Genomic DNA, 16,957 nt, shown 5'->3' with positions numbered 1-16,957 from the left:
CAGGACGTGCGCACGCCCTGTCGTATTTCTTGTCCGTGTGAGTCCAGCGCGATGACCTCAATTATTGCAACGAACCAACTAGCCCAAAAATCTACACTCTTGGGGTATATACTCGGTATGTGCGAGTGGGCATGCGGCACTAGCCAATCGTCCAGAATAGGTATGTGCCGCTGGGTAGATGCGCGAATAGGCAAGTAGAACGAAAGGAAAGATGTGCAGAAGTCGGCAGCAGAAAATTGAAGAGGTCGGCAACACAGAAGTGGAGAAGAGGTCCGCAACAGAGCCAGCCGAACGCAGAGAAAGAAGTGAACAAAATGGGACTAGGACACCCAAAAGAATAATACATTTGCTGTTTATATATAATTGCATCTTTTATTTCTATATCTGCCACGTAAATCTATTTTTTTAATTAACATGAACTTCATCCTGAATTAATTGTCCGTTTACGTTTTTCTGTCTCCCCGTCCCTGTAATTTTTAGCCTTTAACCGCTGGCTTCTTGGCCAATGGGGCGTAGTGGGTAAGCGCCACAAGCAAGCAAGCAAGCAAGCAAGCAAGCAAGCAAGCAAGCAAAGCAAGCAAGCAAAGCAAAGCAAAGCAAAGCAAAGCAAAGCAAAGCAAAGCAAGCAAAGCAAGCAAAGCAAGCAAAGCAAAGCAAAGCAAAGCAAGCAAAGCAAGCAAAGCAAGCAAAGCAAGCAAGCAAGCAAGCAAGCAAGCAAGCAAGCAAGCGAGCGAGCGAGCGAGCAAGCAAGCAAGCAAGCAAGCAAGCAAGCAAGCAAGCAAGCAAGCAAGCAAGCAAGCTACCATACAAAAAAGAATTATACGACAAATTTCAAATTTTGAACGCAGAGATACCACGAAAGAAGCATTTCTAGAGCAGAATTTACTTCGCGCGGATAAAATGTATGAATTTCGGTTATTGCAGTTGTTTAATTTTTCATCAACTAAAATCGTTAATTACCTCTCTTCTCTGGCATCTTTACAACGTTACTCATCGACTGTTAAAACGCGCTGCACTGATATGTGGGCGATACCACATTTTCGTACGAATTACAAATTTCAGTCATTAGCTCACAATGTTCCCCTAACACTAAATAAGCACCAAAGTACTGCTGCATATACTAGAAGGCAGCTTCGAACATATGTTGTGCAATCGTAACTAAATAAAAGATCCAGTGTATTGTGAGTGACCTTTCGGTTTGATACCGTGTTTCTGGCCTATTGTGTATTGTTTATGTACAGAGTGTTTGCGATTGCTTATGTATCGTGTTGTAAGTCATATTGTTTCTTTATTCCGTGTTTTCATGCCTACTGATTGCGTACAGTGCACTTGAAATTGTTATTTGAGAATGAACTTCAAATTTGTGTCTTTTCGTTACCTGTTCTCAACTTTGTTTGTTTCTTTCAATACTTAATTTGCTGATCTTTGGCGTATCTTGTAAAACTGATTTCTTAAACTGAAATCGTGTATGATTCCATTGCTTACGATTATACCTCTTTTTTTATGTGTCTTGTCCGCTATGCCTTGTAACGGCTTCCTGCGCCTTTTGTCAAGCTGCTCTAGCAGCTTTTAGCCAGGAAGCTGTTCAGATGGTTCTGGAAAATAAATTGAATTGAATTGAATTGAATGCACCTCCGCCGCGGGTCGGCCCGGTATTGCACTATCTTCGGGATCGGCCCACATATGGAGAGCGCTTAACGCCTGCTTCACCTCCACCGCGGGTCGGCCCGACATTGCACTATCTCCGGGATCGGCCCACGTTTGGGGAGTTTTTTTCTTACAACGACACGAAAATTTCCTTGGACGGTAGAGGTATACAGCTTCTCAGTAAAATGAAGCTGCGCACGTCATATAATGCGCAGGTTAGATAACCGGTGGACCATTAGGATTACAGATTGGGTGCCAAGAGAAGGGAAGCGCAGTCGAGGACGACAGAAGACTAGGTGGGGCGATGAAATCAGAATATAAGCGGGCGCTAGTGGGAATCGGTTGGCTCACGACAGGGGTAATTGGAGATCGCAGGGAGAGGCCTTCGTCCTGTAGTGGACATAAAAGATGATGATGATGATGATGAAGCAAAGAGTTTACAACTTCATAACGGGGCTTCAAGACTGTAAACTCTATATGTTAGAACGTCCAAAGGGCACAAATATGATGCTATAATTTACAGCATACGTGCATTCGTTACAATAGTTGTATGAACTCTGCGAACTCTCTACTGACAAACTGATGGTCTCATTCAGAATGGCGAAATAGATACATGATTTTGTCCGCTACATGCACCCCAAAAAATGAGTTTACGGAAATGTGATATCGTTCTTTAAACCAAGTTAGAGCTGTAAACTTGTTTCATGTTTCTAAATATTTCATTTCCGGTAATACCCGTAATGTTTGAAATCATAGTAATAATAATAAGAAGAAGAACATCCGTTTAGTAGTCGGTTGATTCTAACATTTCTTCTTTTAAATGCATCAAACCTCATCCAACATGGTTCAGCGAAGGTGAAAGAAAAAGGATTTCTGCATGCCTGGGTGTTTACATGGGATATCTGAAGCTAAAGCTTCCTCTTAATGTGGTGCGGAAGCCATTATTTATAATTCACCGGCAGGAAAAGCAGTCGCAGGTTATACCCTGCCGTTTTTGCGATACAAAACTGGTCCGTTTACTAGACCCGCACGTGTGCGTTGACACGAGTTCGAAAGCACAAAGCGTGCTATGAAAAGTTTGTAAAGGCGACGCAAACACGAACGCAAACACGATGCATTTACGATCAGTACTTGGAATTCAGGTGCCAACGAGAGCTTTTTACGCATTCATTTACTTTCTGCGAAAGTTTAGGATGAATGGTTCACACTGAACAGTCAGCACGTGCCGGAAGTTCACGGCGTGATTCATTGCCACGGAATTGGAGCAACTTTGCATTCACGAATATATTTGGTAGTTGGTTGCATATTCGAAGTTAACGTTTCTCGCATAGACGCTTTCGGCTGCGTTAAAACATTTCATTATTCGAATACCACTATTGAACACATAGTATTCGTGGAAAGAGTTTTAAAGAATAATAATGAAAAAACCTGCGAAGCACGGCGCTCACTGGGGAAGAACCGACGCCAATTTTTTCCCCATAAAGAACTGACGAAAAACGTATTTCATCCTATTATTGTTGTATTAGTTATTCGGGAGGATTCCTCCGGTTATAGTTTACTGGTTGCTTACAAAGAGCGCATGACAATTCCACCACTTGCAAGAGTGGAGGTTGATGCGCTCACATTAGTTACTTTTGATATTGGATTAAGGATATCAAAGGAGTCATGAACTCCAAGATTGTTCTGTGTAGCGACGATGGGACATCATAACGTCGGCCTTTGATCATGAACCTCCGATTGAAGAAATACCTGGCCGACAAGAAAGAAAGAAAGGAATACAAGAAATACAGATCAAGATGCAGAGGATAACTTTTTCAAACTTCAACAAGTCGAAATGAAGACCAGCTTTAAGAAGTTTTGCTCATCCATTAAGCATGGGAAAAAGAAGCAGTAAGCATGTTTGAGCTTGTGCATATGACGAAGACGAGGGAGGGAAGAAGAAAACGGTGAAAGCGAGATAGAGCGACATAAATTTTTCTGAAAGGTTGGAAGCAAGGAAGAAAAGCCGACAAATTAGAGACATCAGCGACCATAGTGGGTATGACCTTACTGGAACGTGATGTCAAAGCGCGCATTTTTTTTCGCAAATAACTATACACAGAGGAAAGGAATCGTAAACGTACCTAGGAGAGACAATATATACTCCTGAAAACTCACATGATGCACAAAGAGTGCCGTTATGTGGCTGCTGAAGGCCCGTTCCAAATTTCGCACGAAATTGTGTTATGAGTTCATGAAAACAGTTCATATTTGGATGCATTCTTTCGAAGAAAAAAAAACTATTAGCAACAAAGCTATGACATCGATACGGTGTGGAGAGAGATAGTATATGCGAACATATGCTAATATTATACATTAGTTAGTCTAAATCAATTATATAGGTCGAATCGTTGCTCTTAATAAATGCCAAGATGATCTGATCATTACAAGTGTCATCCAAATGTCATGTTGGGATTTATTGTTTGATTACGCAAAGAAGACATCAGCTTAGTGGCCCTACTGTGTAGGTCAAAATGCCGTTACATGTATAAACCGTTCTACACAGACTTGCGTTGTCTGCAGGGAGGGCAATGTAGTCACGGTGATGGAAAATTTTTTTCTCAGCTCTATAGCGATGGTGAAGCTGAGGAATATGAGTGGGCGAATGCGAGGTGGTTAGTATGTTTATGAGGGAATCGAACAGCGTAACAAACGGGACGAAGTGAAGACGACTGGCACAGTGCTGATTAAAAATCAGTGTTTATGACCTATCAACTGCAGTATATATTGTGTTTGCATCCCACCTGCATCTATGCATTGCAGTGAAATTCGCTGCTTACTGAATCTGTGATAGCCTGCCAAGAACAATGAACTGCGATGGATTGGTGTTTTTGTGATCTGGTGGCGGTAACAACTTTATTGAATATCTGGCAAATTCACGGCCTGGGCCTAGGCCGCCCCCGAGGAGGTCCGGAGATCCTGTCTCCTCACCGCCTCACGTGCTTGCTGGAGGACCCATAGTTGATCTTGGAGGTTTCAGCTGCGCAGAGCGGCCGTCCACACCGCCGCAGCTTCATCTGGGGAGACTGCATTTTCTCTGCCTATAATCTCACATTCCCAGAGAATGTGTCTAAGAGATGCGTGAGCCTTGCCGCATAGTTTGCATTTATCGTCCGAATACATGCCTGGATATATCCTCATGAGATGAACGGGGCTCCGGAAGGTCTTGATTTGTAACTCCCTCCAATCTACCGCTTGGGCCCAGTAGAGTTCGGCCACCTAGCTCAGCTTTCTGTCATTCTAGGATATTTGAGTTGACATGAAGCAACACAATTTTTTTTTGTAATAGAAAAGATCGGACAAGGAAAGCGTTCATGACAATACAGTCAAAGGTCTTGAACTAAAAAGATGGTGACATCGAGGATGAAAAATAGAAAAGCCAACTGTAGTTCATCAGCTGGTGTTCCTCTAACAATAACACTGCGGTCGGTAACGGATGGTGCGGAAGCGTGCCTCCTTCCCACGGGAGGTGCTCTACTCCGGCGGCTGCTGCGTGCGGCGCGACCGCGCGAGCCCTGCATTGAATACGATCTGCGATGCGGACAGTGTGGGCGTCTAGGACACCGACGCCCGGGAGCTTCCTATACGCTCGCGCGTCACCCGCGTTCACGACGTGAAACGTCACTGCAACTTCTTTTTTTTATTAAAGCGAGGCGAGACAGGAACCTACACCTAGAGCAAACTGCCGAGAACCAGCCAAAGAATGCTTCGCATTAAAAATAGCACCAAGCAAGGAACAGCGCGACCACTGCTCGTGTTGTCGGCACGTCAACACCCGGATCTGCGGCGCATGCTAATTGTTTCGCTGCTAATGTGGAAACGTCGCTTTTATTTTTAAGCCCTTCGATTGACGTTTCTATTTTCGGCGCCTGAAGAAGCCATGGCGGGTAGCAGAGGTCTGAGTGCCAAAAAACTGATCGTGGAAGTCGAGATTTATGCTCCTGAAAGCTGTGCACCCGGACGGTTCTCTATCAGAGAGATAAGTGGGTGCGCAGAATGCTGGGTAGAAATTCTGATGGGATGTCGGTATGTTTCCAGGCTGCGAATTACGGTGAAATGTGGTTACCGCGCTTCTGCACTAGTGGGGTGACTGGACGTAGCTGGCGGGACTCCTAGGCACACTCGTAAACTCCGAGCCTGCAACAGCTAGCCGGTGGAGGAATGTCGCAGATAACTTGTGCAATACAGGGGCGGAGTAAGCAATTCTCTGAAGGACAAGTGCTGAATGGGTGTGAAGCAGGGATGCAGTTGTTCCACCCCACTTCGTGCCTGCGATTCTGCGGAGAACATTTATCACACAACTAATTTGGTCATCCAGGGCGGTCAAATGATGAGTCCATCGAATGGCTGCTGTATGACTAGCTTTCTGAAAACGCTAAATAAATGACTGCCGGAAATATGTCGGAAGTTTTGGGAAAACAAGAAAAGAAGCTGCGTTAAGGACATGTGGGCCGTAGAGTCATCAAATAGCCCGTTGCAAGGAAAGCATGACAGGTTGCAGCGGAAAAGATAAATGTGCCACATTTATATTTTACGCTGAATGAGACAATGAGACAAAAAAGAAGAAGAAAGAAAACGAGTACAGATCGACATTTTGAGCGGCATGGCTGAGGCCAAAAAGGCAAGACAAACATTGCTTGGCCATGTTGTAAATAAAGGATATTTGAGTTGACATTAAGATATATATACAATTTTTTTTGGTAGTAAGACAAACGATCGGACAAGGAAAGCGTTGCATGACAATACAGTCGACGATCTTGAAGGCAAGGGGTTTTAAGAGGAACTGGCAAGCCGGTTGTCGAACCAAACCCGAACCCGTACTGAGAACCGTACTGAAATAGCAATACAGGCAAAAATAACAAATTTCCATGCATGCTTCCGTCGCAAAACTGAAAACAAAGCTTGCATTACCCGTTATGCGTCTGCACTGCTTTGAAAACTTTTGCTTTTGCCTCACTTCTGATAGCTTGCGATACTTTCTTAAGAGACGGAGAACATAACTAGACATTGATATTAGCTTGTTCGGAAATATTTGCTTTTTTTAGAATATTCGAAAATACCGAATATTTCCTCGAATACGAGTACGAGTAGCTAGTGTGTAGAATTAAATATGTATTCGAATATTCGCGCTAGTTGGAATCGGTTGGCGCAGGACTGCGGTATTTGGGGATCGCAGGGAGTGGCCTTCGTCCTGCAGTGGACATAAAATAGGCTGATGATGATGGTGATGATGATGATTATGATTCGCCCACCCCTAATTAATGCATTTTTTTCCATTATAGTATAACAAGAAAGGAAATTCGCTGGTGTGCAAGGGCATGAACCTATACCACATATTAATAATCGATAGACACCAACGTGCCGCATAATAAACTGATATTGGTAAGAATGAGCAGTACATACACGCTTATCTGCTCAGATAACACTCGGACCCGCTTAATCCGTGTACACATTGATCTGAAGTGCATGTGAACGTTGCGAAGAACGGTATTTCTCGTTGCTATTCTAGATTTATATTGCGGGGTGGGAGAGGGGAGGAACAATTCGAACGCTGTCTGACGAAAGAGCCTGGGCAAAATTGTGAATGTAGGCCCAATTTCTCGCTACAATCTGCACTTTTTTATTGAGAATGTTTATCTGGTAAGTGTACAGGGAAGTCGATGTGTTGGCGGCCTGAATGAGGTAAAGGCAATACGAGCAAAAGAAGCTTGTTCATGTTTATTCACTGGGGACTTTCTTGCACATAAGACGTTGCTTCTGAAAACCTTAAACCATTGGGGAAAAGTATTACGAAGCCTCGTCGCTGAAATATAGCTCTCTTCTATTAATGCATTCAGTATTTTAAAGAATGTTGGTTCATTTGGAGTCCGTGAACGCTTTGGAATCAGAGAGCGCAGGCGGCTCAAAATTTTTCACAGCAGGATCATCGTTCGTGTGGTAAAGAAATGTGAGACACAGCCTATGATACAATTTCTTGAAATTTTTAGTAACAATCAATGTAACCTTATTCCAGGGCTCCCTCCTTGTTTTCCTTAGGCTGTCTGCAACGCACAGCTTATTGGAAATGTCGGCGTTTACTATATCACATTTATAACGATTACCAAACTATAGAAGCTCCATTATGCCTGGAATGAAATTGAACTCATGGGATGCGGTGAATCAGATTACCGTGAAAATAATGGCCGCTATTTGTTTTCCAAGTTTTACCGACGCAGCTGCCTATGACCTGACCGTGAGAAAATGCCGCATAATGTTCCGCCTAGGTTGCTAAAGACTACGGAAAGCATGCGTTGGCCGGTTCACTCCTCGTGGTGCTTTGCCGTTTCTCCACGATGTGGGCATCCATGTGGCAGAACGCTTCTCTATTTTAAATTTAGTTAAATACAAAGTATTTTTAAATGTGCCATCAGCCTCATCGAATGATTTAATTGAGGTAGTCCTTAGCCCCAGATCTGGTAGTTAGAAGCAGCCAGGTCGTTTCAGCGCACTTAGTAGAATAGTGGGACGAAAGACCAGCAAACTGCTCTAATTCTGAACTTGCGGCTCATCTCTGGGCAGATACGCTAATGTCAGATCTGGTCAACGAAAGTCTAGTTGGTGAAAACTACATTGATTGAATAGCATGAAAAATGCGCGAAATGGGGGGCTACAAATTACTTCCTAGACCCATCATTTTTGGTGGCCCAATTCAATTGATGCACTTCAACGCGGCAGAGCAAAACACTGGGTATGAAAGACGCCGGAATATATAGGGGGGCTCTCGATGGATTTTGACTGCCTGGGGCTCTTTAACACGCACCCTAAACGAGGTACACGAACGGTCTTTCATTCAGCCAGCAGTAGAATGCGGCCGCTGCGTCTGGGAATGGAGCCCATGACCTCGTGTTCAGCCGCAAAACAACATAACAAGTGAACATGAGGGGCGGCTCATTCCTGGCGCATTTCTGGCGCAAACGAGGTGAAGAAGCTTGGAAGTCTAACCGGAAGGAAAAATGCCAACTTTATCTGCGGCACTTGTCAGCAACCATAACGAGCTCAATGATCGCAGACTGGGCGGTCAATCTTTGGAAGTACGTAAGTGCTTCATACGAAACCGAGTGACGCACAAAAGAAGTTGCGCGACGTGGGTCAGCGGGAATAGGAGTGCATGCTGTGACGTCGAAATGAGCTTATAAGTAGCGCCAGTCAATAAGCGACAAAACGAGACGGTCAAGGGAAATAAATTATGCGATGAACAAAGCCGAGTGCGGAAATCATCATTTTGGAATGACTATATGAAATTGCACTTAGCAAACGCCCAAAGTTCGCACATCAGAAAACTAGCGGCGATGGCCCCGGATGGGGAGCCAACTGCATGGGGCTCATTTCACGGCTTCGTGCAACCAACACTTCAGCCAAAAAAAGAAAATACGCTCTACTGCCTTGAGCGATTGGTCTATCCTTGTTTGCTCCACGTGCGATGGTAGTTTTCCGGTGCGGCGGATATTCGTTCATACCTGCATCAGTCACAGACGTAAGAGCGTTTGGAGTACCACGAATGACACGTGTGGCTCGTAAATGTCGGCACGTGTTTGGAGTACCACGAATGACAGGTGCAGCTTGCAAATTCCGGCACGTTTAACCAAAAAGCATCAAATAGGGGTCCTATTTGATGCGTTTGTTTTGCGTGAATAGCCCATGTCTGTAGCTTTTCTAGCTGCTATCCAGGTTGTATTGCCGCTACGTTGAGGCAATCACGCTCCTACGTGTATAAAAGGAACATTCAAAAAGCCTGTATCACCACTCGTTGAGCTCGTTACTTTCTGGAATTTTCTATTGTTAAGAGCCGCAGAGAAATTATGAAGGCTTTCCTGGTCTGCGCCGTGCTCGCCACCGTCACCGCCGTGAGTTTTGCTCACCATCTCGAGCTCTGCGGTGAGTTTATGGGTTAGGTTCTTGTATTACTCGTAAAAGAACTGTGCATACGCGATCAGATAACGAGTAATACATGTATCTGCAAGTATAAAGTAGATATAGCCACTTGATCACAAGCTAAAGTACCGAAATTTCTGGTCCGAAAAAAAATTTATGGCTACTTCTTTATAGGCCGTTCAATGGCGTAATGCTTTAGATACCTGAATATGCTTTCCTACCTATATATCAATGGTAGGCGGAAAAAGTACAGTACATCGCCAGCATTGAATTCAATTCTTGTTACAGAGGAAATACAGACGCCGAAGCTTTGTGTTTAGTTTCACAGATTCATGTTATAATGGTTCTCTATTCACGTTTTAACTTATATCTTCGCTTTCTACCGCGCTCTGTTTATTCTCAAATGGCATGTCTGGTACACAGAACAACATTCACAGCCAAAACGCAGAACAGAGGTAGAAATCACGAAGCATTTCACAATAAAGGATATTGTTCGATAAGGAGAACCCACCACGAGTGATAGTGAAGTCGATGATTGCCATGATGTTGACCTTTAAGAGTGAGCAGAAAGCAACGAAATGTTTCCATAATCATACCATATATGCATATACTATAACGCCTACACAGCCAGCACTGTACGCGCTCTAATAGGTGTCAATAGCTAGACTATGGTAATCTAATGCCAATTAAAAGATTAGTCAAGTGTGCGTAGCGGCACAAGCCTTGTCGCTCTGCATGTCTCACGACCCTCTGAATTTATCTTTTTGCAGAAAAGGATGATGAGCAGCTGAAGAGTGAACTTGAATGTATCCGCGGCATGCTTTCAGAAGCGGTAAGAGGTATTCATCCTTGCCTATTGCATCGCTGAGCTCTCAGCGAGACAGTGCTGTCGCATTAAGGTGACTGAAGGGGCAAACGTCGAAGCACGAGACAGAATATTTAAATTCGCTCTGCACCTTACTACTCGAAAACGTACTCTGCAAGCGGAGTTAAAAAGATAAGATAAATGTCTGTGGTTTCATTGCGCCCACTGCACATGCTGATGCACTTCCCAGAGGCGCTATTGGTGCTCCTACTTGCAGCTGCTGATCTGAGAGGCTTTGTTGACAAGAGGCTTCAATTTTCGCAGAATATTTTTCACCCCACGTGAACTTTGTATAAGTGCATGCAATTTCATTAAAACGTGGGAAGCGCGATTTGGTTATGGAGCTGGGTTGGGTTTGTTATAACTCTTGAACGGCACTGGAAAAAAAGCACATACTATGTGGCCATTAGTTTTGTTTATTACTGTTAGTTTCTGCTGCTCATGGACTAGTCGGAAGCGAGCTTATTTCATTTCTTTTTCTATGGAAACGTTACCGTATCTTTCTCAGCATTGCCATTTGTTGGGCGTGTTGGTAAACTGACTTGGAAATCATATTGAGCGTCAGCGAACAAGGACAGAGAGGAGACCACACCACAATGCGCTAACTAAAAAAAATCAAGTTGTTGAAGTTTGCGCATTGTGGTGTCGTCTCCCTTCTGTGCTTGTTCGCTGGCGCTAAATATGCTTTCCACGTATATTTCTTTCTCGAAAGTAACGACGCCATATCTTCGCTGTACCTTCGCCGCATCACATGGACATGGGTGAACGTATTTCAATCATTCGTCGTCGCAACGCATCAAAGTCACGTGAAAATGACCAGCACCCATTTAAGTATGTATATGCGCTAATTCACGTTGGCCACATATGCGTGTACCATCTATTCTACGTTAAACCGACATTATATCAAGGCGCCTTTGCTTACAGTGGACGCCCATGTCGCTTAAAAAGCTATGCTCGCCTTCTTTATTATTTATAGCACATCCCTTATTTGCTACATTAACTCATGTTCAAGCATGTCTCATTATGCTGAAATGTTCATCTTTGCCTTGTAAATTCAAGATCATGTCGTTTGACTACGTGCTACAGGCAAAGCAAAGCTTTGACAACGCTATGACTGCTCTTGGCTGCGCGGACTGGAGCTGCGTCATCCGGAAACTGTGCGAGGGAGGCGATTTGGTGAGTAGTCTCTTCGTTCTGAAAATTGTCCATGAGATAGAAGCTACGGAAAATGTGACTATAGTGTAGCTTCAGCGGCTGACCCACACGGGACTGAACGCACGGAAGCGCGTTTATGAAAAGAAAGCAGAGGAATGGGCAGTTTGGTCACTCTTTGATTGCGTATAGCAGCTAAACATTAGGTAGTTCTTTTCGGCGAAAAATTTGCTTGTTGACGGCAACAGTTAAGGTAGTACTTGTCAATAACGGAGAGTGCGGTTCGCCAATGTGCGTTCCTGCTCTTCTAGCTGTCAATTCATTCGTCCTTGCGCTGGTTGGTGCCGACTTCAAGATTTGCTTAGTGCGTCGAACGGCTCTCTTAAAACCCCGTGGTGACGTGTTCGATTCCTGAACCAGTTTAGCGTTACAGTCTGGTAAATGCTAACTTTGATTTTCATAGAATTTTCATTCATTTCCCAAAAGTACTGCAGTAAGAAGAACGAAAACAAAGGGAGGCCAAAGTTTTCAAGTGCGGCAGCGTTGCTCTCCTTGTAGAATAAGTTAAGGAGACCTGAATAATTATCTTTCTGTGATACATTGTAGGCGACAGTATCGAGAGTTCGCTCCCTTTGGAAGACAAAAATTTAGCCCTAAACATCCAACCGGTGGTTGGACTGAAGTTTAATCAAATCTAAAGAAACATTACACGTCGAGAGCAGAATCTATAAACATATAGGTTTATGCAGCACACTAAAGTATTGGTTCATAAAGGTATCATTGCACTTGACCTTTAGTTTTTCGCGTAGAGCGCATGCAGAGAACTGTCGCCTTTTCATGCGTTTTTTTTGTATGAGCGCTGTCGTTTGTGTTAATAAATTTATTGAGTTTTGGTGAACCTATTTCTTTGACAGGAAGGGGCGATGGCGCAATATTTCACAGTAAGTACAAATTTCACATACTTTAGTTGCATAGAAACTGTGTTTCACGTCGCTGATCACCCTGTGCGATGGCTCAGCGGACACGACGTTCTGTTGCTAAGCTCAAGATCCTGGGCTATACATCCGTTTAACTTAAACATTAGGCACATGACGAGGCACTGCAGATAGCCAAAAGTGATATCCACTAGGTTATATCCAGTCACCCAAATGTACATTTTAAGCCCGCTGACCTCGCTAGCCTGTGACAGATGTCAATGACAAAAAAAAAAGAAAACCAAATAACAATATTACCATTAACAATAACAATGCTAAGATGTTTCCTTCGCGTCAAAATGCAACTCTCAAGGAACAGATCAAGAGCCACTGGCACGGCCTCCCAAGCAGAACCAAAGCGATGGAACATTGATGTGTGGCAGTGTTGAGAAGGAACTACGTCAAAGCCGATGAATGTAGTAACCACGGGAAACGTGAATATTGTTGATAAATCAAATAATGTGAAAAATGCAATCATTCGGGAAATATTTTTCCCATTGGCATGGTGCAGGGACAGTACTAATCATCATTTATGTTTTCGATATTGACTTACACCCTTAGATGCCTAACGCAACAACGTAACAAAGTCAAACTTGTCGCTTAAAAGTTGTCGTTTAAGCAACCCGAGTTATCCAGACAATTACTTCACAACATTTTATTTACCTCAAATGGCAAAAAGAAAAGAAGGACCACAAAGTAAAGTATGTATAGTACAAAATAAAGTGAAACTACTCTTTTTTTTTTTCGCCAGCTGCGTAAGAAAATTATATTATCGAGCTGGTTTTCTTTTCTTTGAAGTATCCTAATATTTCCAGTGATGTGGAACGTTTGACGAGCTGGTGACTAATCACCCCACTGTGTGGGATAAGTAGCGCACTGAACGGGACAAAGCAGAGAGAACGCAAAAAGAAGTGTCGTGTTTTCTTTTGTTCACTCTATTTTGTCCTGTTCATGTGCGCTGCTTTATCCACACGGTATCGTAATATTTACTGTTATTTCAGATTAACTCTAATACAGTGTTTATGAAGGTCTGGATATACTAAACGAAATATTTCCCACACTTCTGAACTTAAAGAAAAGAAACAATTAAAAAACCTTTGTTTGATAGGATTTGTCCAGTAATCGCTACATACGATTTTGCTTCTTTTCTACAGCAAGCACAGATCACGGAAATTCACAACGCTGCCACCGCATGCGACCCGGACGCGTAGGAGGAAGACGGCAAATGAAAACTGACTGCTCATATATTCAAGAACACTCCCTGCATACAAACATCCAGATAGACTGATTTCAGGACTACGACCTGGAGAGTCGTACATTCTTAAATATCTTTTTTTTTTTTTTTTTGCTATGAGACAAAATAAATACAATTTTGCGTGAAACACCTTTGTTCTACTGAGCGACGATTTCTTAATACCGATCAACGCGACAAGAGCAAAGCCATGAGAAGCCTGGTGTAACAGTCCGTGATCAGCGTTCTTTAATTGACTCTGATGCTGAGGCTTTGCGGGATGTAAAAAAATAAGGGCCGCTGTGTTCGACCAGCGAGAATCTTGAGATGCCGCCACAGGCCTATTGAGAACTTTGGAGGTGACGTTTTGAAGGAGTCATTGTACTCACTCATGGTATTGATCGCGCAAAATACGGCCTGCGAGATCAGCAGCTAACAAATCGACCTCAGCATCACGATCCAAGAATTAACTGCATGCGTGTCTGAAGATATATCTTGTGCTTTTCCGCCTCTTCAATTTTCTCTCCGGCTATTTCGTGGATTCACAATGACTCATAGCTAGTGAGTGGTACAGGTGGTAAGGCGTATAAAGCTCCAATTAAGAGGCCCCGTGTATGACTTCCTGCTTGCCCAGAAGTGCATGCACACTTTTCGTTGATTTGCTTTCATAGCATATGTGACTGAGGACGGAGAAATATTTTGCGAGACACCGCGAAATCAGCGAGAACTTCTATTATCTACTCTGAGCTAACTAAAGCCTATTCAGGGCAGCCTGTAAGCATGGTTAACATTCACAGGGGTGCAAAGTGGTAAAGATGAAAAAAAAAAAAGAAAGGAGCGCCACTATGAAGTGATCCTTATTAGGCGTTAAGTGTTGCTAGTTGATCGTTGTCCAGGCGGTTATTGTTTTGGGGGCAGCTAGCGCAAATAATATGCACAACAAAGCAACGTATCAAACTGGAGCTGAACCGAAAACAACTTACCAGAGAAAAAAAACATTATTTATGCGCAAACCGGGGCTAAACCGGAACGTTAGGACATTTTTTCCCTGTGCAGCAAGCCCGAGAAGAAAAAATAACGGTTTTCGGTTCATACCGCCCACTTTCTCTGGAGTTTTTCATCTATGTGCTTCCTTGACTTGTGGCTCGAGAGAGAGAGAGAATAAACCCTTTTATTCGGTGAATGAAGCTTCGGAGAGGCGTCCTCATTCCAGAATGCCTTGAGCTCGGGCCGCGTCCTGGGACCTCGCAATCAGCCGTTGCTGATCCTCGAGGTCGGAGCTGGCCAAGGCTCTCTCCCAAAGCTCGTTAGTGGGGCAAGGGTTCGCAGGATTTAATGGTGCCGCTCTGCAACCCCCTACTGTGTGCCAGAGGGACCCGGGCTCTGCGCAGAAGCGGCATTGCGGAGAGAATTTTGTAGGGTCTATGAGGTGATTTCTGGTTGGGTGGGGGAATGTATTAACCTGTAGAGCTCGGAGGAATCGCTCCTGCTCTCTAGGTAGTGACTTGTGTGGGGGTGCATATGTTCTGCGGGTTAGCTTGTAGTGTTGTGTGATGTCTTGGTAAGAGACTAGAGGGTGCATGCGCTCGGGTTCAGATTCCTCGGCGTCGGCTCGGTGGGTCAGATCTCGAGCCACGTGGTTGGCGACCTCGTTGCCACGAATGCCTTGATGAGCTGGCGCCCAGATGATCATGACTGATCTCGTTGGCGGCTTTTGATTGATGATCCGGAGCGTAGTGGTATGAATTCTGCCACTAGCAAAGTTGCGGCACGCCTGTTGGGAGTCGGTCACTGTGACTTCAACCTCTGTTTGGGAGAGCGCGAGCGCTATGGCTGCTTCCTCGGCTTGGAGGGGATTGTTTCGTGTGAGCGAAATGCTGCTCCGATGTTCTGTGTTGACGACTACGGTGGCTGTTGTGGCTGCGCGTCTGGAGTAAGAAGCCGCGTCCGTGTAGGCTGTAGAGGGTAAAGTCCCGTATCGCTTGTGTATGGCCAGGGCGCGGGCCTCCCTTCGCTCTGCGTGGTGCACTGGGTGCATATTGCGAGGTAGAGGACGTACGGTGATGTTTCTCCGGATGGCATGTGGTAAGCTCACAGTCTGAGGCGGCGGATGGCTCAGAGGGGCAGAGAGCCCCAGGCGTAAGAGAATGGACCTCCCTGCTTCCGTAACCGCCAGCCTTGTTCGTTGACTGGATAAATGTGCCTCGATCAGCTCCTCGGCCGTGTTGTGCACACCCAGTCGTAGTAGGCGTTCTGTGGACGTACTGGTTGGCAGGCCCATCGCCTGCTTATATGCCTTTCTGATCATTGTGTTGATTTTCTTCAGTTCCGTCTCGTTGAGTAGTGCGTATGGAATAGCGTAAGTTATTCGAGACACGACGAAGGCTTGGACAAGCCGAAGCGTGTCCGCCTCCCCCATGCCTCTTGTCTTGGTTGTTATTCGCCGGATCGTGTGCGTAACTTGGGCTGTTGTATTTTTAAGCTTTTGAATTAATATTGTATTGGTGCGATCTGACTGGAAAACCATTCCCAATATCTTTACGCTCTGAGACGGAACGATGGTGTGTCCCTCCAGTTGTATGTTGATAGTGGGCGAGTCGGATGTGTGCTTCTTTCGCGGTGAGACCTGCAGTAGCTCCGACTTTTGGGGGGCGCTGCTGAGCCCGCATGACTTAGCATACTCGCTCACCACATCTGCAGCTTCCTGCAAGCGGTTCTCAATTTCCCCGATGGACCCTGTGGACGACCAGATGGTAATGTCGTCGGCATATAGGCCATGCCGGATCCCTGGGATGTTATCGAGGAGCGGCGGTAGGCCTATTAGGGCGATATTGAAAAGGAGAGGGGATAACACTGCGCCCTGTGGTGTGCCGCGCCCGCCCAGTAGGAAGGGGTTTGTGGCTTTGTCCCCGACCTTTAGGATGGCTTTTCTATCTGAGAGGAAATCTCTGATATAGGAGTACGTCCTGGCCCCACAGCCCAGCGCGTTTAGCCTCTGTAAGATTGCTGTGTGCTTGACGTTATCGAACGCCCCTTTAAGATCTAAGGCGAGGATAGCCGTGGGGGAGTTGCGTGTCGCTGGTACAATCACCTCCTCTTTCAGCTGAAGTAGGATGTCTTGAGTTGAGAGGTGTGGAC

General features: G+C 44.8%; 1 protein-coding gene across 1 annotated transcript; it reads left to right on the top strand.

Annotated features, from left to right (window-relative positions):
* Positions 1–9,460: 9,460 nt before the first annotated feature.
* Positions 9,461–13,970, top strand: LOC126548089 (antimicrobial peptide microplusin-like). Its single transcript, XM_050196186.2, has 5 exons — positions 9,461–9,600; positions 10,368–10,429; positions 11,549–11,638; positions 12,529–12,555; positions 13,743–13,970. The coding sequence occupies exons 1-5, from the start codon at positions 9,525–9,527 to the stop codon at positions 13,797–13,799; spliced, it is 312 nt and encodes a 103-aa protein (XP_050052143.1). The 5' UTR covers positions 9,461–9,524; the 3' UTR covers positions 13,800–13,970.
* Positions 13,971–16,957: the final 2,987 nt, after the last annotated feature.

This window comes from Dermacentor andersoni, chromosome 1 (assembly GCF_023375885.2).
Source record: "Dermacentor andersoni chromosome 1, qqDerAnde1_hic_scaffold, whole genome shotgun sequence".
NCBI classification, from domain to species: Eukaryota; Metazoa; Arthropoda; class Arachnida; order Ixodida; family Ixodidae; genus Dermacentor; species Dermacentor andersoni.
The sequence above is the reverse complement of the archived record's forward strand: the minus strand, read 5'-3'. Positions and strand labels throughout refer to the sequence as shown.

Coding starts and splice junctions, on each gene's coding strand:
- LOC126548089 (XM_050196186.2), top strand. CDS start 9,525: ATGAAGGCTTTCCTGGTCTGCGCCGTGCTCGCCACCGTCACCGCCGTG. Junction 10,430..11,548: donor GCGGCATGCTTTCAGAAGCG/GTAAGAGGTATT, acceptor TACGTGCTACAG/GCAAAGCAAAGCTTTGACAA. Junction 12,556..13,742: donor CGATGGCGCAATATTTCACA/GTAAGTACAAAT, acceptor TCTTTTCTACAG/CAAGCACAGATCACGGAAAT.